At 52.2% G+C, this 24,779-nt stretch overlaps 1 protein-coding gene across 3 annotated transcripts in view; it reads right to left on the bottom strand.

Moving 5' to 3' along the window:
• The window catches only part of ITGB5 (integrin subunit beta 5), a 63,030-nt gene extending 39,088 nt beyond the window's left edge, over positions 1-23,942 (bottom strand). The window contains exons 1-10 of one of the 3 annotated variants that reach the window (XM_069732593.1): positions 23,696-23,942; positions 23,283-23,377; positions 15,542-15,749; positions 14,831-15,080; positions 14,380-14,548; positions 11,674-11,835; positions 10,223-10,318; positions 8,323-8,412; positions 5,057-5,191; positions 3,246-3,678 (exon numbers count right to left, since the gene is read on the bottom strand). In XM_069732593.1, the coding sequence (XP_069588694.1) occupies positions 3,246-3,678; positions 5,057-5,191; positions 8,323-8,412; positions 10,223-10,318; positions 11,674-11,835; positions 14,380-14,548; positions 14,831-15,080; positions 15,542-15,749; positions 23,283-23,377; positions 23,696-23,810 (1,753 nt within the window). In that variant the 5' untranslated portion in view covers positions 23,811-23,942. Of the gene's footprint in view, positions 1-3,245; positions 3,679-5,056; positions 5,192-8,322; positions 8,413-10,222; positions 10,319-11,673; positions 11,836-14,379; positions 14,549-14,830; positions 15,081-15,541; positions 15,750-23,282; positions 23,378-23,506; positions 23,666-23,695 lie in introns of those variants that run through there. The other 2 variants (XM_069732591.1, XM_069732592.1) reach the window with 2 other exon arrangements.
• Positions 23,943-24,779: the final 837 nt, after the last annotated feature.

Below are 24,779 nucleotides of genomic sequence, written 5' to 3'. Positions count from 1 at the left end.
TTAAAATGTATAAGATTGTTTTTTCCTGAAATACAAATAGGAAAATGGGCCGATGCATTAGTTTGTGCACCCTACATGGTTATTACCTAGCAGCGCCCTCTTTTGCAAGTATCACAGCTTGTAAACTTTTTGTAGCCAGACAAGAGTCTCATTTCTTCTGACGGATTTTCCTCCGTTCTTCCTTGGAGAACTCCTCCTGATCTGTGAGATTCCTGGGGCGTCTTGCATCCTCGGTTATTTTGAGGTCTCACCACAGATCAATGGTGTTTAGATCAGGGGACAGTGAGGGCCATTGTAAAACCTTCATCTTGCACCTTTTCAGGTCGTCTATTGTGGATTGTGACATGTGTTTAGGATCATTCTCCATGTGTAGCATCCATCCTATTCCTCTTTTCATCTTCAGCCTTTTTACAGATATTTTTATGTTTGCATCAAGAATTTGTTGGAATTTCATTGAATCCATTATTCCCACTACCCATAAAATGTTCGTGTCATGGACTACAACACAACCCCAAAGCCTGAATGATCTCCCCCCATGCTTAATGGTTGGCGAGATATTTTTCTCCTGAAATTCTGGGCCCTTTTTTCTCCACACGTACCTTTGATCATTGTTCTAGGACCCCTACTCTTCTCCATCTACACCTTCGGCCTGGGACAGTTCCTAGAATTTCATGGTTTGCAGTACCATCTCTACGTTGATGACACACAGATCTACCTATCCGGACCTCACTTTCTTACTCACCAAAATCCCACACTGTCGGTCTGCTATCTCAGCCTTCTTTTCTGCTCGCTTTCTACAACTGAACATGGACAAAACAGAATTCATCATCTTTCCCCCATCTCACTCTACCCCTCCACCAGACCTATCCATCAATGTCAATGGCTGCTCACTTTCCCCAGTCCCACACGCCCGGTGCCTCGGGGTGATCCTCGACTCTGCCCTCTCTTTCAAGCCACATGTCCAAGCCCTTGCCTCCTGCTGTCAACTCAAACTCAAAAATATTTCCCAGATCCGCGCTTTCCTTGAACGCGACACCACAAAAACACTAGTGTACGCCCTTATCTCCCGCCTTGACTACTGCAACCTCCTACTCTCTGGCCTCCCCTCTAGCACCACTCCAATACATCCTACACTCTGCTGCCCGACTAATCTACCTGTCCCCCCGCTATTCCCCAGCTTCTCCCCTCTGTCAATCCCTTTACTGGCTTCCTATCGCCCAGAGACTCCAGTTCAAAACCCTAACCATGACGTACAAAGCCATCCACAACCTGTCTCCTCCATACATCTGTGACCTCGTCTCCCGGTACTTTCCTGCACGCAACCTCCGATCCTCACAAGATCTCCTTCTCTACTCCCCTCTTATCTCCTCTTCCCACAATCGCATACAAGATTTCTCTCACGTATCACCCCTACTCTGGAACCCTCTACCCCAACATATCAGACTCTCGCCTACCATCGAAACCTTCAAAAAGACCCTGAAGACCCACCTCTTCCGACAAGCCTACAACCTGCAGTAACCACCGATCGACCAAACCGCTGCATGACCAGCTCTACCCTGACCTGCTGTATTCTCACCCATCCCTTGTAGATTGTGAGCCCTCGCGGGCAGGGTCCTCTCTCCTCCTGTATCCTCACCCATCTCTTGTAGATTGTGAGCCCTCGTGGGCAGGGTCCTCTCTCCTCCTGTATCCTCACCCATCCCTTGTAGATTGTGAGCCCTCGCGGGCAGGGTCCTCTCTCCTCCTGTATCCTCACCCATCCCTTGTAGATTGTGAGCCCTCGCGGGCAGGGTCCTCTCTCCTCCTGTATCCACACCCATCTCTTGTAGATTGTGAGCCCTCGCGGGCAGGGTCCTCTCTCCTCCTGTATCCTCACCCATCCCTTGTAGATTGTGAGCCCTCGCGGGCAGGGTCCTCTCTCCTCCTGTATCCTCACCCATCCCTTGTAGATTGTGAGCCCTCGTGGGCAGGGTCCTCTCTCCTCCTGTATCCTCACCCATCCCTTGTAGATTGTGAGCCCTCGCGGGCAGGGTCCTCTCTCCTCCTGTATCCTCACCCATCCCTTGTAGATTGTGAGCCCTCGTGGGCAGGGTCCTCTCTCCTCCTGTATCCTCACCCATCCCTTGTAGATTGTGAGCCCTCGCGGGCAGGGTCCTCTCTCCTCCTGTATCCTCACCCATCCCTTGTAGATTGTGAGCCCTCGTGGGCAGGGTCCTCTCTCCTCCTGTATCCTCACCCATCCCTTGTAGATTGTGAGCCCTCGCGGGCAGGGTCCTCTCTCCTCCTGTACTTGTGTGCGCCTTGTTTTGCTCATGTTTATTGTATTTGTCTATTTGCCCCTTTTCACATGTAAAGCGCCATGGAATAAATGGCGCTATAAAAAAAAATGTATAATAATCATCATTGTGGCCAACCTTTAAGGCCTTTTAGATCATTTCATCTTCAACGTGTTGAACTGTTCACAATAACAGTAATAGAACCATAGAATGGTAGAATGGTAGAGTTGGAAGGGACCTCCTGGGTCGTCTGGTCCAACCCCCTGATCAAAGCAGGATTCACTAAATCATCCTAGATAGATGTCTGTCCAGCCTCTGTTTGAAGACTTCCATTGAAGGAGAACTCACCACCTCTCGTGGCTGCCTGTTCCACTCATTGATCTCCCTCACTGTCAAAAATGTTTTTTCTAATATCTAATCTGTCTCCTCTCATTCACTTTCATCCCATTGCTTCTAGTCTTTCCTTGTGCAAATGAGAATACAGATCATCCTTCTACAGTGTGACAGCCCTTCAGATATTTGTGGACAGCTATTAAGTCTCCTTCTCAGTCTTCTTTTTTGCCGGTAAACATTCCCAGATCCTGTAACCGTTCCCCATAGGAAATGGTTTGCAGACCGGTCACCATTCTGGTCGCTCTTCTCTAAACTTGCTCCAGTTTGTTGAGGTCTTTTTTAAAATGTGCCCAAAACTGGACACAGTATTCCAGATGAGGTCTGACCACAGAGGAGTAGAGGGCAATAACTTCACATTATCTAGATGGACTCTATGCTTCTGTTGATACATCCCAGAATTGCATTTGCCTTTTTTGCTGCTGTATCACACTGTTGACTCCTGTGCAGTCTGTGATCTATTAGTATACCCAAGTCTTTTTCATATTTTGACCAGGGGTGCACAAACTTTTACATGTCACTGTAGGTGTGTAACAGAGTGCGCCACCGACTATGCGAAGACCGTGGTGCAGGACTCACCTGAGCACAGGACGCCCTTGAACCTGGCACAGGAGAAGTCGTCGCACTGGCAGTACGAGCCGCTGATGCGCCCAAACTCGCTCTCGTAGCAGGAGCACAGTCCGCAGATGCAGCGTCCCCGGCCGTTACACACCGTGTGGCTGTCCGACTCCCGGCAGGTGGTCAGTGACTCGTCGCTGCTGTCGTCCTCCTCCCCGCACTCGCACCGAGCTCCCAGGAAGCCGGCGTCACAGTTGCACATGCCGCAGCTGTAGTTGCCATTACTGCTGCATTTCCCGCTGTTGCTCTCCACGCGCTGCGAGCAGCGGCAGCTGCAATCATATGTTACCGCCACCTCCACAACGTCCCGAAACCCCACCGGCTTTATGGTGAAGGTGTCCAAAACCCCGGGAGGGGGGCAGGAGCGTGCTTCTGCCGAAACCTCAAATGACACCTGGAAGAGAACAGACGCATTACTATTCACAGCAGAGGATGGCAGGAGATTGTGAGCTGACGGGTCGGGGATGATGGGAGCGATTCCCTACTTCACACACGATGTATCACTCCCATAATTCTACAATGTAGTATTAACCCCTCGCCCACTGTCCTCCTGTGCAGGGTTTAGGGGTACGGTGGTCAGTAGCCAGGACATGCAGGGATCTGTCTGAGGCTCCGCTGGTCACAGGATTTTGGCAGATCCCCATTAGTCTTTGTAACCAGTTGTAGTGGAATATGTATGACCAGCAGTAACTTAGCATCTGTTCTAGACTGCAGGTCTTCAAAGGTCATGACCTATGTTATCCTGAGAATAAGACAGTCTTCCTAGTCTCACCCCAGGGGGGGATTTCCTGAGAACACTCCATTTGGAAACATTTCACACCTTCTGACTCTTTTGACGAGACACGCCAACTGCAGCCTCACACTATTTACTATGAGAAAGGTCACACAAATAGGTTCAAAGAAAAATACTGTATTCATTGGTAAAATAGCCAGGATCCAGTCACAAACCAAGAATTAGAATATTAACCTGAGAGGCCTTTACCCATAGAAACGGTGTCAAAGATTCTATAAGGGACAGCCAAGCTGATGTGTACCATTCCATATTCATACCCCCCTCAGGGAGCAGAATGCCGTACTGCAAAGTTTAGATATTTCTGTAAGTTTTCTCCCTTCATTTTTATAACTGTTTTGCATATTTGTATTTTGCACTTTTTCTTTTCATATTTTTATATCTTTTATTGTAAGCACTGTACCTTTTCTATTATAGCTTAAAACTTTAATAAGTTTGAACCTTGTATGCTCTAAAGAATCCATAGCCTTAGAGTGTGTGACCCTGGTGATTGGCAGACAGTAGTAGTAATATTTCCGGCACTCATCACTCGTGTATTCGGCGAGTGGTGGCAGCGCGTATGAGCGGGTGTGTGGCATGGGTCGGTGTGTGATTTATGCTCCCATTAAAGCATAGGACAGAGGTTGAATGTTGGACTGAGAGTGGGGAGATGGATTAACCCTTGCAGGCACAACCCCAAGTCACGTGCTGGTACATGACACCAGTCATGGCAGCCGATGCTTGTTGTGAACACGGCAGAGGAGAAGAGGAAATTGCAAATGCACAAGATGTGGATACAAGGAAATGGACACATTGTATATAAGCCCTTGGGGGGGGGGGGGCCTCCTGCAGTCCGGGGGCCATCAGCTGGCCACTGATTGGAGGGGGAGGTCATGTGATATGGCACAAGACACTGGGGGCCGGGCAGCTAGAGGCTGGTATCAATGAGAGCAACTACCAATATCTACCACCCCGTGCCCCCCGCGATCACCCCACTGCTCACCGTATCACCGATCCTCAATTCTCCGCACTTCTTGACCCCGGGGTACGACACTCCGTCCTGACAAGTAGCAGAGAAGCTGAGGCCGAGGTCATCGGGGGTCTCGGACACGGTCAGCTCCACCTTGGAGCGAATGTTCTGAGAAAATGAGAAGGTGAAAACGGTGACAGAGCGACAAAACAGGAGAGCGCAGCACCGTCACACGGGCCCCATGACACCCAGGGGCCACAGGAACCGTCAGGTCAAATCAAGACACGTCCATCCCTCTCTGGTACCAGACAGATGCTCTAACACTCCCTGTTATCAGCCATTACTGGGGGAGGGGACTACAATCTATATGTAGTGAAATATGTATAGGTATGAATGTGTGACTATCAGCAATTTAACATCTGTCCTGAGACTGCAGGTCTCACAGGGGGCATAGCATATGTTATCCTAAGAGGGCAGTCTGCTGTCTCCAATCTCGCCAGGGGGACTCGCTAAGAACCAGGAAGGGGAAAGGTTTCACACCTTCTGGCTCTTTTGAAGAGAGATGTCCATTACAGCCTAACACTATCTTTGAGAATTCATTGTATTCAATGTATTCATTGGTGGAGTGGCCATGGTCCAGTCACAAACCAGCAATTATAAATATTAACCTGAGAGGCTGGTCTAGAAATATTTCAAAAACCTGACCTGCACATCCAAACATAGACTGAGTGTGAACAGGTGCTGAACCCAGAGTCGCCAACTCGTATATAGTTAAATAAATAGGGCAGCACACTGCAGCGCCAAAACATGCAAACTTGAAAAAACGAAATTTGAACTACATTACTGCACTAGTATAAGAGAGATGCCTTAACGTGGCTACCAGGTACACATAAAATTGGCCATTTTTGTGCGCTAAAAGCTCTCATTTTTCATATTTCTAGTGCAGTAATGTAGTTCAAATTTCGTTTTTTCAAGTTTGCATGTTTTGGCGCTGCAGTGTGCTGCCCTATTTATTTAATTATGGTCTAGAAATATGACCTCCAGGTTGACTATAAATTAGGCTTACACACAAAGAAAGATGGTCGCATGTGGGGGGCAGCCTGGAAAGCTGATGTGAGCCATTCCATATTTCTCTCGCCTCAGGGACAGAGAATTAGAATGCAAAGTTTGATATTTCTGTAAGTTTTATCCTTTTATTTCTTCCCTGTTTTTGCATATTTGTATGTCACTTTATTCCCATATTTTTATACCCTTTTTATTGTAAGCACTGTACCTTTTCTATTAACCCCTTCAAGTCGCGGCCCTTTTCCATTTTTGCGTTTTCGTTTTTCACTTCCCTCCTTCCCTGAGCCATAACTTTTTTATTTTTCCGTCAATATGGTCATGTGAGGGCTTATTTTTTGCGGGACAAGTTGTACTTTTGAACGACACCATTGGTTTTACCATGTCTTTTACTAGAAAACGGGAAAAAAATTCCAAGTGCGGTGAAATTGCAAAAAAAGTGCAATCCCACACTTGTTTTTTGTTTGGCTTTTTTGCTAGGTTCATTAAATGCTAAAACCAACCTGCCATTATGATTATCTAGGTCATTACGAGTTCATAGACACCTATCATGACTAGGTTATTTTTTATCTAAGTGGTGAAAAAAAATTCCAAACTTTGCTAAAAAAAAAAAAAAAAAAGTGCCATTTTCCGATACCCGTAGCGTCTCCATTTTTCGTGATCTGGGGGTCGGGTGAGGGCTTATTTTTTGCGTGCCGAGATGACGTTTTTAATGATACCATTTTTGCGCAGATACGTTCTTTTGATCGCCCGTTATTGCATTTTAATGCAATGTCGCGGCGACCAAAAAAACGTAATTCTGGCGTTTCGGATTTTTTTCTCGCTACGCCGTTTAGCGATCAGGTTAATGCTTTTTTTTAATTGATAGATCGGGCGATTCTGAACACGGCGATACCAAATACGTGTAGGTTTGTTTTTTTTATTGTTTTATTTAGGATGGGGCGAAAGGGGGTGATTTAAACTTTTATATTTTTTATATTTTTTTCATATTTTTAAAAACATTTTTTTTTTACTTGTGCCATGCTTCAATAGCCTCCATGGGAGGCTAGAAGCTGGCATAGCCTGATCGGCTCTGCTACATAGCAGTGATCATCAGATCGCTGCTATGTAGCAGAAATGCAGGTGTGCTGTGAGCTCCGACCACAGGGGGGCGCTCACAGCAGACCTGCATCAGTAACCATAGAGGTCTCAAGGACCTCTATGGTTACCTTCCTGATGCATCGCCGACCCCCGATCATGTGACGGGGGTCGGCGATGACGTCATATCCGGCCGCCCGGCCGGATGCGGTAGTTAAATGCCGCTGTCTGTGTTTGACAGCGGCATTTAACAGGTTAATAGCGCCGGGTGAATAGCGATTTCACCCGCCGCTATTGCGTGCACATGTCAGCTGTACAAAACAGCTGACATGTCGCGACTTTGATGTGGGCTCACCGCCGGAGCCCACATCAAAGGGGGATTCACGGCATGCACAGTAGATGTACGGCGCATGTCGTGAAGGGGTTAAAGCTTAACATTTTAAAAAGTCTGAACCTTGTATGCTCTAAAGAATCCATAGCCTAAGGTGTGTGAGCCTTATGAGTGATAGACATTACTAGTATTAATAGTTCCGGGACTCATCGCCCGTGTATTCGATGAGTGGTGGCAGCGGGTGTGTGGCCTGGGTCGGTGTGTGATTTATGCTCCCATTACAGCATAGGACAGAGGTTGAATATTGGACTGAGAGTGGGGAGATAGATTAACCCTTGCAGGCACAACCCCCAGTCTCATGCGGAGAGTGGGTACGTGACACTATTTCTCCCTGTTATCAGGCATTACTGGTAGAGGCGACTGTAGGACAGGGGAATACAATCTATTACTCCCTGTTATCAGCCATTACTGGGGAGAGACGACATTGGAAGGACGTACATGATCGCCATTACTATGTTCTCAGCTGCTGTCGTTACATTGTATCGGTTTTGCTCGTCCAGGTGTTGAGACCTCGGGCTGAAGTCTCCTGACTCATAAGTGTCACCCGGGGGTCACACATTACGTCACCCAACACTTGTAGTCACCCCCAGAAGAATTTTGGGGGCAGAGAAGCAAAATAGCAGGAGAACTGGGACGTGGGGAAATATTTTGCTTGCTCTTATCCTCCCACACCTCTGCTCCCTTCCTCTTCACATGCAGCAATTTCTGCAACTACATTCGACATCTATGTCCTGAAATCCTCTGTGCTGCAGTGTAAGTCGGCACTTACATTGTAGGCGTTGACGATGAGCTGCAGGATGTTCTGGGAGTTGGGGTCCAGGATCTCCACGGTGGTCCCGGGAATCAGCGCCGTGAAATTCTTAATAGGAAAACCACAGCCACATTAGACTAATGAGACACCGCCCCCCAATACAGAGGGAGAAGGCCCCCGCCCAGGACAGCGCCCCCCTCAATACAGAGGGAAACGGCCCCCGCCCAGGACAGCGCCCCCCTCAATACAGAGGGAAACGGCCCCCGCCCAGGACAGCGACCCCCCCCCCCCAATACAGAGGGAAACGGCCCCCGCCCAGGACAGCGCCCCCCTCAATACAGAGGGAAACGGCCCCCGCCCAGGACAGCGCCCCCCTCAATACAGAGGGAAACGGCCCCCGCCCAGGACAGCGACCCCCCCCCCCCCCAATACAGAGGGAAACGGCCCCCGCCCAGGACAGCGCCCCCCTCAATACAGAGGGAAACGGCCCCCGCCCAGGACAGCACCCCCCTCAATACAGAGGGAAACGGCCCCCGCCCAGGACAGCGACCCCCCCCCCCAATACAGAGGGAAACGGCCCCCGCCCAGGACAGCGCCCCCCTCAATACAGAGGGAAACGGCCCCCGCCCAGGACAGCGACCCCCCCCCCAATAATGAGGGAGACGGCCCCCGTCCAGGACAACGCCCCCCCCCAATGCAGAAGGATACTGCCTCCGCCCAGGACAGCGCCCCACCCCCCCAATACAGAAAGGCGCTCGCCTCCCAGGACAGCGCCCCCCAATACAGAGGGAGACGGCCTCCGCCCAGGACAGCGCCCCACCCCCCCAATACAGAGAGGCGCCCCCCCTCCCAGGACAGCGCCCCCCAATACAGAGAGAGGCGCCCCCCCCGCCCAGGACAGCACCCTCCAATACAGAGAGAGGAGCCTCATCCGCCCAGGACAGCGCACCCCCCCAAATAGAGAGACACGCCCCCCCGCCAAAGACAGCGCCCCCACCCAATACAGTGCGGCGCCCCCCCCCAGGACAAGGCCCCCCAATACAGAGAGGCGCCCCCCCCAGGACAGGGCCCCCCCAATACAGAGAGGCGCCCCCCCCCCCCAGGACAGGGCCCCCCAATACAGAGGGAGGTGCCCCCCCAGGACAGGGCCCCCCCAATACAGAGGGAGGTGCCCCCCCCAGGACAGGGCCCCCCCCAATACAGAGGGAGGTGCCCCCCCCAGGACAGGGCCCCCCCCAATACAGAGGGAGGTGCCCCCCCCAGGACAGGGCCCCCCCCAATACAGAGGGAGGCGCCCCCCCAGGACAGGGCCCCCCCAATACAGAGGGAGGTGCCCCCCCCAGGACAGGGCCCCCCCAATACAGAGGGAGGTGCCCCTCCCGCCCAGGACAGCACACCCCCCAATAAAGAGAGCCCCATCCGCCCAGGACAGCACCCCCCAATAGAGAGGAGCACCCCACCCAGGACAGGGTCCCCCCCGATACAGAGGGAGGTGCCCCCCCGCCCAGGGCATCCCGCCCCCAATACAGAGGGAGGTGCCCCCCAAGGACAGCGTGTCCCCCAATACAGAGAGGAGCCCCCCCACCCAGGACAGCGTCCCCCAAATACAGAGGGATGTGCCCCCCGCCAAGGACAGCATGTCCCCCAATAGAGATGAGCCCCCCCGCCCAGGACAGCGTCCCCCAAATACAGAGGGAGGTGCCCCGCCCCTGCCCAGGCATCACGCCCCCCCAATACAGAGGGAGGCGCCTCCCCATCCAGGACAGCCCCCCTCCATTAGAGGGAGGTGTCCCATCAGCCCAGGACAGCCCCCCCCCAATACAGAGGGAGGCGGCACAGTGCCGTCAGTATGCAGGAGGCGGGGCTTATGATACGCCAAGCCAGATGCTCCTCCCCCTCTCCGCCCCCGATGCTTTACCTTATATAATAAATAATGCGCTTTCGTGACAGCGAATATCAGATGGATGTTGTTCTCCGACAGCTTCTCCCCGAGCAGCGCCAGCGACGGATAATCCTGAAGCGAGAGAAGCAGCGGTGTGAGCCCGCGGGCGCCATCACCATGTGGAGCGCAGCCCCCCACCAGACACGCACCCCACCCCGTCTGAAGTCCTACCACTTTTTAATAGTTTGCATTTACCAAGTTCCGGATCTCTGTTTGCCCTCAGTAAGAAGTTGAGCCCCTCATACTGGTCCAAGACTTCTCACAGATGAAGGTTTGTTACAGTGTGTGGTGAAAATATATCTATATGTGTGTAGTGACATATGTCCTGGGTTATCTGTATGACTAGTGATAATGTAACATCTGTCCTGAAGGCAAGTCGCACCTAGGTGTTAATAGGTACTTCGTTGGGACTAGTAGAAATTCTGTCTCCAGATCTCACCAGGGGGTCTAGCTAGGGCCAAGAAGAAAAACAACATTTGGCACCTCTGAGGTCTTGGAGGTGAGACGCTAATTGTGGCCTGAGGGAATCTATCCCTGAGAACCTTTCCACAAGAGAAAATAATATATTCATTGGAGGCGCGGCCATGGCCCAATCAAACAGGCAGCAGTTATGATACTGACCTGAGGGGCCGGTCTAGAAACCTGACCTCAGACCAAAGTTATAAATTTAGGCTGCAGACAGAGAATTGTGTTCACATGTGAGGACAGCCTGAGGAGCTGATGTGTTCCACCAACTCCATTCACCCCCCACCCCCCCCCCACTCAGGGAGCTGAAAGCAAACTACCAGTTAAATGATTTCTGTTAGTTTTTCTCTTGTTTATTTTGACATTGTTTTGCATAAGTTGTATGTCTTTTTATTATCATATTTTTATACCTTTTTCTTATTGTAAGCATTGAACTTTTTGTTATTAAAGTATAAAACTTTAACAAGTTGAACCCTGAATGTTCTAAAAGAATCCATAGCCTAAAGGTGTGTGAGCCTTGTGAGCGATAGACATATTTTTATTAGTATTATTATTAGTCCGGGACTCACCGCCCGTGTATTCGGTGAGTGGTGGCAGCGCGTATGAGCGGGTGTGTGGCCTGGGTCGGTGTGTGATTTATGCTCCCCTTACAGCATAGGACAGAAGTTGAATGCTGGACAGAGTGGGGAGATAGATTAACCCTTGCAGGTACAACCCAAAGTCACGTGTGAGAGCAGGCACGTGACGAATAAGTGACACCACGAAGTAGGGATCCGTGACAGTTTGTTACCGTGTATCAGTGCAGATAGCGTGCATCAGCGGCTCCTTACTCCCATTCTTTAGGCTTCCTACTTACAGGGGTCCCGGAGTGGGAGGCACGCACCGATGCACGGAGCACACACAGCTCTAGATGCGGGGGACCTCTGCTGGTTGTCAGATGCTGGAGCCGGCGCGGTTCTTACCAGCTGGGCGGCGGCGCTGTACTCGCTGGCCATGTTCAGGTGGCACTGCCCGTCATGTGGCTGCACCAGGCCGGCCAGCTTACCGTCCAGGGCAACGTGCGGGACGTCGTCTGTGGTGATGACCAGCAGGTGTGAGGCCTCAGTCCTCCAGCCGACCTCCTCCTGCCAGAAAAAACGGAGAATAACCTCCTGTCCAGCGACCGACGTCACCAACACTGCAGAGCACCGATCACACGCTGAGCAGAACTACAAGTCCCATCATCTCTACTACTGATACATACAGCACCACCAGGACAGCCACCGCCCCAGACACCCTCACTGAGGGGCCGAGATCCCCTCTGTTCCTGGAAAGTTGCAGTCTGCAGTGTTAACAGGCGGTGCAGACCCCCGGCCACAGCAGAACCCCTCCCCCCCCCCCCCCACCGGATGCAGCAGACCCCCTCACCCACCACCGGCCACAGCAGAACCCCCCCCCCCCCAGCCGAAGCAGACCCCCCCCCAGGCGAAGCAGACACCCCCCCCCCCCCCCCAGCCGCAGCAGACCCCCCCTCCCCCACCACCGGCCGCAGCAGACCCCCCCTCCCCCACCACCGGCCGCAGCAGACCGATCCCACCAGAGATGCGCAGCACATTCCAGTGCGAAGGAAACAATCAAATCTCTGCTATTTCTCCAGCACTAAGAACACATAACAGACGGCAGCAGCCGGTCTCCCTCCTGCCACCAGCACACACTGAGCGGTCACACCTGGGAAAGCTGGGTGACATCCCGCAGCAGCAGTAATGGCAGCCGTACTAATTGTCACCCAGAGTGGCTCTGCAGTGACTTGTAAAGCAGCGCGGCCGGGACCCAGCACGAAGCCTCAGGAGCCTCCCGGGTAATCCTCCGCATCTGCCCCAACCTGCCCGACCAAACCGCGGCTCACAACTGACGAGGACCCCGCGTCACCCCGACCCAACAATGGCGGTAATCCCAGCAACTGATGAATCATCGTGACCGGCGCCCTCCAGACTCAGCAAAACCATTCCCCGAAAACAGAAAAATACAGAGAAGTGAAAATTCATCTCATTACAAACCGTCCCAAGTCGGAAAGAGAAAAGGAACCGAAACCACGACCATCAGCAACGAGGAGAACGGCCGAGGGGCAAAAGAAGACCCCAAACCTAGACAGGAACCCAACCCCAACGAGTCATTCTACAGCCTCACCCAGAGCTGCACTCACTATTCTGCTGGTGCAGTCACTGTGTACATACATTACATTACTGATCCTGAGTTACATCCTGTATTATACCCCAGAGCTGCACTCACTATTCTGCTGGTGCAGTCACTGTGTACATACATTACATTACTGATCCAGAGTTACCTCCTGTATTATACTCCAGAGCTGCACTCACTATTCTGCTGGTGCAGTCACTGTGTACATACATTACATTACTGATCCTGAGTTACCTCCTGTATTATACTCCAGAGCTGCACTCACTATTCTGCTGGTGCAGTCACTGTGTACATATATTACATTACTGATCCCTGAGTTACATCCTGTATTATACCCCAGAGCTGCACTCACTATTCTGCTGGTGCAGTCACTGTGTACATACATTACATTACTGATCCTGAGTTACCTCCTGTATTATACCCCAGAGCTGCACTCACTATTCTGCTGGTGCAGTCACTGTGTACATACATTACATTACTGATCCAGAGTTACCTCCTGTATTATACTCCAGAGCTGCACTCACTATTCTGCTGGTGCAGTCACTGTGTACATACATTACATTACTGATCCTGAGTTACCTCCTGTATTATACTCCAGAGCTGCACTCACTATTCTGCTGGTGCAGTCACTGTGTACATACATTACATTACTGATCCTGAGTTACATCCAGTATTATACTCCAGAGCTGCACTCACTATTCTGCTGGTGCAGTCACTGTGTACATACATTACATTACTGATCCTGAGTTACATCCTGTATTATACCCCAGAGCTGCACTCACTATTCTGCTGGTGCAGTCACTGTGTACATACATTACATTACTGATCCTGAGTTACCTCCTGTATTATACTCCAGAGCTGCACTCACTATTCTGCTGGTGCAGTCACTGTGTACATACATTACATTACTGATCCCTGAGTTACATCCTGTATTATACCCCAGAGCTGCACTCACTATTCTGCTGGTGCAGTCACTGTGTACATACATTACATTACTGATCCTGAGTTACATCCAGTATTATACTCCAGAGCTGCACTCACTATTCTGCTGGTGCAGTCACTGTGTACATATATTACATTACTGATCCTGAGTTACCTCCTGTATTATACCCCAGAGCTGCACTCACTATTCTGCTGGTGCAGTCACTGTGTACATACATTACATTACTGATCCTGAGTTACATCCAGTATTATACTCCAGAGCTGCACTCACTATTCTGCTGGTGCAGTCACTGTGTACATACATTACATTACTGATCCTGAGTTACATCCAGTATTATACTCCAGAGCTGCACTCACTATTCTGCTGGTGCAGTCACTGTGTACATACATTACATTACTGATCCTGAGTTACATCCAGTATTATACTCCAGAGCTGCACTCACTATTCTGCTGGTGCAGTCACTGTGTACATACATTACATTACTGATCCTGAGTTACATCCTGCATTATCCTCCGGAGCGGCGCTCACCATTCTGCCGGGCGTTCCTCACCTTGCACACTGCGGCTTGCAGAATGGCATCGAACGCGCCCTCTGGGGCATCGCGGTTGCGGGACACCTGCTGGTTTTGCACCTCAGTGTTGAAGTTGCTGACTTTGTCGGTGAGAGACAGAACGTGGCGGAAGCCGAAGGACGGGCTGCAGCTGGGGAACGGCTTGTACCTGACGGGAGACGGAATTCATCAGCTTTTGGAGTAAATTTGCATTTGCCATAAATGCGGAACATCGAGGATCCGGGGGCGTTCTAACCAGCGCCATACGCGGGACCCCCATCCATTGTGGCAGCACCCGACAGTGCAGTTCACAGACCACCCCCGGGGGCGACACCGAGCCAAAGTCACACAGAAGCGGCAGAGAGCGGGGGGATCCAGGAGAGCTCGCCATCTTACCCGACACTCCCCAGGTCTGAGGGTCTGCTCCCCTGTGTCAGTGCAGGTCACTCACCCGGTGCAGGGGTTGTGCTGATATTTGGGGGCGGTGTACGAGAACGGGGAGACGTTCTTCTCCACAAAAGTGCCGAACCCCAGACGGAAGTTGCTGGTGAGGGTCGCCATCTCCGCAGCCAGTCGGGTCCCCAGGTTCCGGATCGTGTCCAGATCGTCCTTCATGGACAGCGACAAGTCCATCAGGTAGTAGAGGTCCACCGGGTAGTCCTGCACCTGCCGCACATGCACCCGAAAAGAGGCCGCCGCACCTGAGGGGCGACACAGGGTGGGAACTGCAGAGCAGGCACAAGAGACCCCGAGAACTCCTCCATCTGTACGCTGACACCGGGACCCCCAGAGCCCACCCAGGCTTAGGCAAAGCACCACAACTCTGCTCCAGCATCTCCTGCTCCAGTCCTGCCCCCCACTACTCTATGCCCCCCACTACTCTATGCCCCCCCACTACTCTATGCCCCCCCACTACTCTATGCCCCCCCACTACTCTATGCCCCCCCATTACTCTATGCCCCCCCCATCTCTCCCAGAGCCCACCCAGGCTTAGCCAAAGCACCACAACTCTGCCCCAGCCTACAGCTCCTCCTGCTCCAGGCCAGCCCCCCCACTACTCTATGCCCCCCACCTCTCCCGGAGCCCACCCAGGCTTACATAAGCCCCTCGCACACCTCTGCTCACCCCGCCCCTGCACCAGGCATGAGGTGCGACCACTGACCTGGGCGGAGGGACAGTGAGAGGCGCTGCGGGGTCACCTGGATGACGTCCGCCTGTGAGGAGCCGGACCCCTTGTGGCTGAGCGGGAGGCTCTTGGTCACGGTGACTTTGCTCTTGGGGCCCTCGATGGAGTCCGGGGCGCAGCCTCTTTGTAACAGATTGTCCGCTAAGTCACAGCGTGACGTCACCGCGTGCGTCGCCCCGAAAACCTGCAGAGAGCGAGAAACCTGGTGTCAGACGGGCGAGGGGTCTCCTCATGTGACCACAACGGCCCCCACACCATCATATCTACAGTCGGGGGAGGGGACCGCGGCGGGATTGTGACAGCACGCTGCCAACGAGGAGGAGGAGGGGTCGTTCATGGCGGGGGTGGTAGTAGCGGACGGTGGTAGTGGTGGATGGTGGGGGTAGTAGTGGTGGTGGATGGTGGGGGTAGTAGTGGTGGTGGTGGTAGTGGATGGTGGTGTTAGTAGTAGTAGCAGACGGTGGGGGTAGTAGTACTAGTAGTAGTGGTGGTAGCAGACGGTGGGGGTAGTAGTGGTGGATGGTAGTAGCAGATGGTGGTGGTAGTAGTGGTGGTGGTGGACGGTGGTAGTACTAGTAGTAGTAGTGGTGGTGGTGGATGGTGGTAGTAGTGGTGGTGGGGGGGGGGGTAGTAGCAGATGGTGATGATGATGGTGGTAGTAGTACTAGTAGTAGTGGTGGATGGTGGTAGTGGATGGTGGTGGTGGTAGTAGTGGTGGTGATGGTAGTAGTGGACGGTGGGGGTAGTAGTACTAGTAGTAGTGGTGGATGGTGGGGGTAGTAGTACTAGTAGTAGTGGTGGATGGTGGGGGTAGTAGTACTAGTAGTAGTGGTGGATGGTGGGGGTAGTAGTACTAGTAGTAGCAGATGGTGATGATGGTGGTAGTAGTAGTGGTGGACGGTGGTAGTAGTGGACGGTGGGGGTAGTAGTACTAGTAGTGGTAGTGGATGGTGGGGGTAGTAGTACTAGTAGTAGTGGTAGTGGACGGTGGGGGTAGTAGTACTAGTAGTGGTAGTGGATGGTGGGGGTAGTAGTACTAGTAGTAGTGGTGGATGGTGGGGGTAGTAGTACTAGTAGTAGCAGATGGTGATGATGGTGGTAGTAGTGGTGGTGATGGTAGTAGTGGACGGTGGGGGTAGTAGTACTAGTAGTGGTAGTGGATGGTGGGGGTAGTAGTACTAGTAGTAGTGGTAGTGGACGGTGGGGGTAGTAGTACTAGTAGTAGTGGTGGATGGTGGGGGTAGTAGTACTAGTAGTAGCAGATGGTGATGATGGTGGTAGTAGTAGTGGTGGTGATGGTAGTAGTGGACGGTGGGGGTAGTAGTACTAGTAGTGGTAGTGGATGGTGGGGGTAGTAGTACTAGTAGTAGTGGTAGTGGATGGTGGGGGTAGTAGTACTAGTAGTAGTGGTGGATGGTGGGGGTAGTAGTACTAGTAGTGGTAGTGGACGGTGGGGGTAGTAGTGGTGATGGTGGTAGTAGTAGTAGCAGATGGTGATGATGGTGGTGGTAGTAGTGGACGGTGGGGGTAGTGGTGGATGGTAGTAGTAGTAGCAGACGGTAGTAGTGGTGGACGGTGGGGGTAGTAGTACTAGTAGTAGTGGACGGTGGTGGTAGTAGTAGGTAGTAGTAGCGGTGGACGGTGGGGGTAGTAGTACTAGTAGTGGTAGTGGATGGTGGGGGTAGTACTAGTAGTAGTAGCGGTGGTGGTAGTAGTACTAGTAGTGGACGGTGGGGGTAGTAGTAGTGGATGGTAGTAGGGGATGATGATGGTAGTAGTAGTAGCAGATGGTGATGATGGTGGTAGTAGTAGCGGTGGATGGTGGGGGTAGTAGTACTAGTAGTAGCAGACGGTGATGATGATGATGGTAGTAGTAGTAGTGGATGGTGGGGGTAGTAGTAGTGATGATGATGGTAGTAGTAGTAGTAGTGATGATGATGGTAGTAGTAGTAGTAGTGATGATGATGGTAGTAGTAGTACTAGTAGTAGTGGATGGTGGGGGTGGTAGTGGATGATGATGGTAGTAGTAGTAGCAGACGGTGATGATGATGGTAGTAGTACTAGTAGTAGTGGACGGTGGGGGTAGTAGTAGTGATGATGATGATGGGTAGTAGTAGTAGTAGTAGTAGTAGTGGACGGTGGGGGTAGTAGTAGTGGACGGTGGGGGTAGTAGTAGTAGTGATGATGATAGTAGTAGTAGTAGTGATGATGATGGTAGTAGTAGTAGTGATGATGGTAGTAGTAGTACTAGTAGTAGTAGTGGACGGTGGGGGTAGTAGTAGTGATGATGATGGTAGTAGTAGTAGTAGTGATGATGATGATAGTAGTAGTAGTAGTGATGATGATGGTAGTAGTAGTAGTGATGATGATGGTAGTAGTAGTACTAGTAGTAGTGGATGGTGGGGGTGGTAGTGGATGATGATGGTAGTAGTAGTAGCAGACGGCGATGACGATGGTAGTAGTACTAGTAGTAGTGGACGGTGGGGGTAGTAGTAGTGATGATGATGGGTGTAGTAGTAGTAGTGATGATGATGGGTGTAGTAGTAGTAGTGATGATGATGGGTGTAGTAGTAGTAGTAGTGGATGGTAGTAGTGGATGGTGGGGGTAGTAGTAGTAGTAGTGGACAGTAGTAGTAGTAGCGGTGGTGGTAGTAGTAGTAGTGGATGATGGTAGTAGTAGTGGATGGTGGTGGTAGTAGTAGTAGTAGTGATGATGATGGGTGTAGTAGTAGTGATGATGATGATGGTAGTAGTAGTGGACGGTGGTGGTAGTAGTAGTAGTGGATGATGGTAGTAGTAGTGGATGGTGGTGGTAGTAGTAGTAGTGATGATGATGATGATGATGGGTAGTAGTAGTAGTGGACGGTGGGGGTAGTAGTAGTGATGATGATGGGTGTAGTAGTAGTAGTGGACGGTGGGGGTAGTAGTAGTGGACGGTGGGGGTAGTAGTAGTGATGATGATGGGTGTAGTAGTACTAGTAGTGGATGGTAGTAGTGGATGGTGGGGGTAGTAGTAGTAGTAGTGATGATGATGGTAGTAGTAGTACTAGTAGTAGTGGACGGTGGGGGTAGTAGTAGTAGTACTAGTAGTGGATGGTAGTAGTGGATGGTGGGGGTAGTAGTAGTACTAGTAGTGGATGGTAGTAGTGGATGGTGGGGGTAGTAGTAGTACTAGTAGTGGATGGTAGTAGTGGATGGTGGGGGTAGTAGTAGTACTAGTAGTGGATGGTAGTAGTGGACGGTGGGGGTAGTAGTAGTGATGATGATGGGTGTAGTAGTACTAGTAGTGGATGGTAGTAGTGGATGGTGGGGGTAGTAGTAGTAGTAGTGATGATGATGGTAGTAGTAGTACTAGTAGTAGTGGACGGTGGGGGTAGTAGTAGTAGTACTAGTAGTGGATGGTAGTAGTGGATGGTGGGGGTAGTAGTAGTACTAGTAGTGGATGGTAGTAGTGGATGGTGGGGGTAGTAGTAGTACTAGTAGTGGATGGTAGTAGTGGATGGTGGGGGTAGTAGTAGTACTAGTAGTGGATGGTAGTAGTGGACGGTGGGGGTAGTAGTAGTGATGATGATGGGTGTAGTAGTACTAGTAGTGGATGGTAGTAGTGGATGGTGGGGGTAGTAGTAGTAGTAGTAGTAGTAGTAGCGGTGTCGGGGTCTCACCTCCTCCGAGCACCAGGCGCACTGCGGGTGGAGGCGCAGACAGTCCTGGCAGGAGGTGATGATGGTGGTAGTAGTACTAGTAGTAGTAGCGGTGGTGGTAGTAGTAGTGATGATGATAGTAGTAGTGGTGGATGGTGATGATGATGGTAGTAGTAGCAGACGGTGATGATGATGGTGGTAGTAGTGGTAGTGGACGGTAGTAGTAGTAGTAGTAGCGGTGGTGGTAGTAGTACTAGTAGTAGTGGACGGTGATGATGATGGGTGTAGTAGTAGTGGACGGTGGGGGTAGTGGTACTAGTAGTAGTGATGATGGGGGTAGTAGTAGTAGTAGCGGTGTCGGGGTCTCACCTCCTCCGAGCACCAGGCGCACTGCGGGTGGAGGCGCAGACAGTCTTGGCAGGAGGTGATGATGGTGGTAGTAGTACTAGTAGTAGTAGCGGTGGTGGTAGTAGTAGTGATGATGATAGTAGTAGTAGTGATGATGATGATGATGGTAGTAGTGGTGGATGGTGATGATGATGGTAGTAGTAGCAGATGGTGATGATGATGGTGGTAGTAGTGGTAGTGGACAGTAGTAGTAGTAGTAGCGGTGGTGGTAGTAGTACTAGTAGTAGTGGACGGTGATGATGATGGGTGTAGTAGTAGTGGATGGTGGGGGTAGTGGTAGTACTAGTAGTGATGATGGTGGTAGTAGTAGTAGTAGTAGTGGTGGATGGTGATGATGATGGTAGTAGTAGCAGACGGTGATGATGATGGTGGTAGTAGTGGTAGTGGACAGTAGTAGTAGTAGTAGTAGTAGTAGTGATGATGGTGGTAGTAGTACTAGTAGTAGTGGACGGTGATGATGATGGGTGTAGTAGTAGTGGACGGTGGGTGTAGTAGTAGTGGACGGTGGGGGTAGTGGTACTAGTAGTAGTGATGATGGGTGTAGTAGTAGTGGATGGTGGGGGTAGTGGTAGTGATGGTGGTAGTAGTAGTAGTAGCGGTGGTGGTAGTAGTACTAGTAGTAGTGGACGGTGATGATGGTGGGTGTAGTAGTAGTGGACGGTGGGGGTAGTGGTACTAGTAGTAGTGATGATGGTAGTAGTGGACGGTGGGGGTAGTGGTAGTACTAGTAGTGATGATGGTGGTAGTAGCAGACGGTGATGATGATGGTGGTAGTAGTGGTAGTGGACGGTAGTAGTAGTAGCAGCGGTGGTGGTAGTAGTACTAGTAGTAGTGGACGGTGATGATGATGGGTGTAGTAGTAGTGATGATGGTGGTAGTAGTGGTAGTAGCGGTGTCGGGGTCTCACCTCCTCCGAGCACCAGGCGCACTGCGGGTGGAGGCGCAGACAGTCCTGGCAGGAGGTGATGATGGTGGTAGTAGTACTAGTAGTAGTAGCGGTGGTGGTAGTAGTAGTGATGATGATAGTAGTAGTGGTGGATGGTGATGATGATGGTAGTAGTAGCAGACGGTGATGATGATGGTGGTAGTAGTGGTAGTGGACGGTAGTAGTAGTAGTAGTAGCGGTGGTGGTAGTAGTACTAGTAGTAGTGGACGGTGATGATGATGGGTGTAGTAGTAGTGGACGGTGGGGGTAGTGGTACTAGTAGTAGTGATGATGGGGGTAGTAGTAGTAGTAGCGGTGTCGGGGTCTCACCTCCTCCGAGCACCAGGCGCACTGCGGGTGGAGGCGCAGACAGTCCTGGCAGGAGGTGATGATGGTGGTAGTAGTACTAGTAGTAGTAGCGGTGGTGGTAGTAGTAGTGATGATGATAGTAGTAGTAGTGATGATGATGATGATGGTAGTAGTGGTGGATGGTGATGATGATGGTAGTAGTAGCAGATGGTGATGATGATGGTGGTAGTAGTGGTAGTGGACAGTAGTAGTAGTAGTAGCGGTGGTGGTAGTAGTACTAGTAGTAGTGGACGGTGATGATGATGGGTGTAGTAGTAGTGGATGGTGGGGGTAGTGGTAGTACTAGTAGTGATGATGGTGGTAGTAGTAGTAGTAGTAGTGGTGGATGGTGATGATGATGGTAGTAGTAGCAGACGGTGATGATGATGGTGGTAGTAGTGGTAGTGGACAGTAGTAGTAGTAGTAGTAGTGATGATGGTGGTAGTAGTACTAGTAGTAGTGGACGGTGATGATGATGGGTGTAGTAGTAGTGGACGGTGGGTGTAGTAGTAGTGGACGGTGGGGGTAGTGGTAGTGATGGTGGTAGTAGTAGTAGTAGCGGTGGTGGTAGTAGTACTAGTAGTAGTGGACGGTGATGATGGTGGGTGTAGTAGTAGTGGACGGTGGGGGTAGTGGTACTAGTAGTAGTGATGATGGTAGTAGTGGACGGTGGGGGTAGTGGTAGTACTAGTAGTGATGATGGTGGTAGTAGCAGACGGTGATGATGATGGTGGTAGTAGTGGTAGTGGACGGTAGTAGTAGTAGCAGCGGTGGTGGTAGTAGTACTAGTAGTAGTGGACGGTGATGATGATGGGTGTAGTAGTAGTGATGATGGTGGTAGTAGTGGTAGTAGCGGTGTCGGGGTCTCACCTCCTCCGAGCACCAGGCGCACTGCGGGTGGAGGCGCAGACAGTCCTGGCAGGAGGTGATGATGGTGGTAGTAGTACTAGTAGTGGATGGTGGGGGTAGTAGTAGTACTAGTAGTAGTGGACGGTGATGATGATGGGTGTAGTAGTAGTGGATGGTGGGGGTAGTGATGATGGTGGTAGTAGTAGTACTAGTAGTGGATGGTGGGGGTAGTGATGATGGGGGTAGTAGTAGTAGTAGCAGACGGTGATGATGATGGTGGTAGTAGTGGTAGTGGACGGTAGTAGTAGTAGCAGCGGTGGTGGTAGTAGTACTAGTAGTAGTGGACGGTGATGATGATGGGTGTAGTAGTAGTGATGATGGTGGTAGTAGTAGTAGTAGCGGTGTCGGGGTCTCACCTCCTCCGAGCACCAGGCGCACTGCGGGTGGAGGCGCAGACAGTCCTGGCAGGAGGTGATGATGGTGGTAGTAGTACTAGTAGTGGATGGTGGGGGTAGTAGTAGTACTAGTAGTAGTGGACGGTGATGATGATGGGTGTAGTAGTAGTGGATGGTGGGGGTAGTGATGATGGTGGTAGTAGTGGTAGTAGCGGTGGTGGTAGTAGTACTAGTAGTAGTGGACGGTGATGATGATGGGTGTAGTAGTAGTGATGATGATGGGGGTAGTAGTAGTAGCGGTGGTGGTAGTAGTACTAGTAGTAGTGGATGGTGGGGGTAGTAGTAGTAGTAGTGATGATGGGGGTAGTAGTAGTACTAGTAGTGGATGGTGGGGGTAGTGGTACTAGTAGTAGTGATGATGGTGGTAGTAGTGGTAGTGGACGGTAGTAGTGGTAGTAGCGGTGGTGGTAGTAGTACTAGTAGTAGTGGACGGTGATGATGATGGGTGTAGTAGTAGTGATGATGATGGGTGTAGTAGTAGTGATGATGGGTGTAGTAGTAGTGATGATGGTGGTAGTAGTAGTGATGATGGGTGTAGTAGTAGTGATGATGGGTGTAGTAGTAGTGATGATGGTGGTAGTAGTAGTAGTAGTGGATGGTGGGGGTAGTAGTAGTACTAGTAGTAGTGGACGGTGATGATGATGGTGGTAGTAGTAGTAGTGATGATGGGGGTAGTAGTGGTAGTAGCGGTGTCGGGGTCTCACCTCCTCCGAGCACCAGGCGCACTGCGGGTGGAGGCGCAGACAGTCCTGGCAGGAGGTGATGATGGTGGTAGTAGTACTAGTAGTAGTGATGATGGGTGTAGTAGTAGTGGATGGTGGGGGTAGTGATGATGGTGGTAGTAGTAGTAGCAGCGGTGGTGGTAGTAGTACTAGTAGTAGTGGACGGTGATGATGATGGTGGTAGTAGTAGTAGTGATGATGGGGGTAGTAGTAGTGGATGGTGGGGGTAGTGATGATGGGGGTAGTAGTAGTAGTAGTGGATGGTGGGGGTAGTAGTACTAGTAGTAGTGGACGGTGATGATGATGGGTGTAGTAGTAGTAGTAGTGATGATGGTGGTAGTAGTGGTAGTAGCGGTGTCGGGGTCTCACCTCCTCCGAGCACCAGGCGCACTGCGGGTGGAGGCGCAGACAGTCCTGGCAGGAGGTGACGCTGCTGACGCTGCGGCCGCTGCAGACGATCACTGCTGGGAGAGAGGAGACACGGGCCATTACCGCGGACACCGGCGGAGCCCCGGGCACATCACCCGCCGCCTCCCCCCTCTCAGTGTTACTCCTTGTGGCTCCTCCCCCTGTCGGGCGCCTCAGTCTCTCACCCGCGGGTGTGGGCGGCGCGCAGCACAGCAGCAGGGCTCCGAGCAGCAGGCTCCGGCTCATGGCGCCTCACAGGCCGCGGATCCCCATCACCGGGCGAGAGCAACCGAGACCGCCAGCGTCCAGAAGCCCCGCCCCCGGCCCAGTCTCCACCCACTCCGCCGCCAGACCACGCCTTCTTAACACCTTACTCTCGGACTCTTTATTTGCCGGCTGCGGTATTAACCCCCTGCTGCCCGGCTTCTTTGAGGAAAGCGCAGAAATGCGAAGAGACGTTCTCCGGAGCCGCTGACAACGCGGCGCCATCTGGTGGACGGGCGGTGACTCGGCGCATGGTCGCTCAGTGCGCAGCTTCGTGCCACAAGTGCTCCGTATTCTGCAGCGTCCAGATGTTACCGCGCAGTGAGGAAGCAGAGATCCCGCGTCCACAGACAGTGAGGGGTCACCCGCGCCCACTGCGGCTGCGCACAACTTGGCCGCGCTCACAGCAGAAGTATTTACCTCAGACCGAGAGCGGTGAGAGGAGAGGAGTCACCTGCGCTCCACAGACGGCGGCGGCGGCGATAATCACCGGTGACCGGGCTGTAATCAGGGGCCGTGTATATGGGCAGGCGGGGGCCGTGTGTATGGGCAGGCGGGGGCCGTGTGTTTAGGAAGGTGGGGGCCGTGTGTTTAGGAAGGCGGGGGCCGTGTATACGGGCAGGCGGGGGCCGTGTATACGGGCAGGCGGGGGCCGTGTGTTTAGGAAGGTGGGGGCCGTGTGTTTAGGAAGGCGGGGGCCGTGTATATGGGCAGGCGGGGGCTGTAACTCAGGGGGCCGTGTGTGTGGGCAGGTGGGGGCCGTGTGTGTGGGCAGGCGGGGGCCGTGTGTGTGGGCAGGCGGGGGCTGTAACTCAGGGGGCCGTGTGTGTGGGCAGGTGGGGGCCGTAACTCAGGGGGCCGTGTGTGTGGGCAGGTGGGGGCCGTGTGTGTGGGCAGGCGGGGGCCGTGTGTGTGGGCAGGCGGGGGCCGTGTATATGGGCAGGCGGGGGCCGTGTATTCGGGCAGGCGGGGGCCGTGTGTATGGGCAGGTGGGGGCCGTGTGTTTAGGAAGGTGGAGGGCTGTAAATCAGGGGGCCGTGTATATGGGCAGGCGGGGGCCGTGTGTATGGGCAGGTGGGGGCTGTAACTCAGGGGGCCGTGTATATGGGCAGGTGGGGGCTGTGTATATGGGCAGGTGGGGGCTGTAACTCAGGGGGCCGTGTGTGAGCAGGCGGGGGCCGTGTGTGTGGGCAG

This window comes from Ranitomeya imitator, chromosome 7 (assembly GCF_032444005.1).
Source record: "Ranitomeya imitator isolate aRanImi1 chromosome 7, aRanImi1.pri, whole genome shotgun sequence".
NCBI lineage: Eukaryota > Metazoa > Chordata > Amphibia > Anura > Dendrobatidae > Ranitomeya > Ranitomeya imitator.
The sequence above is the reverse complement of the archived record's forward strand: the minus strand, read 5'-3'. Positions and strand labels throughout refer to the sequence as shown.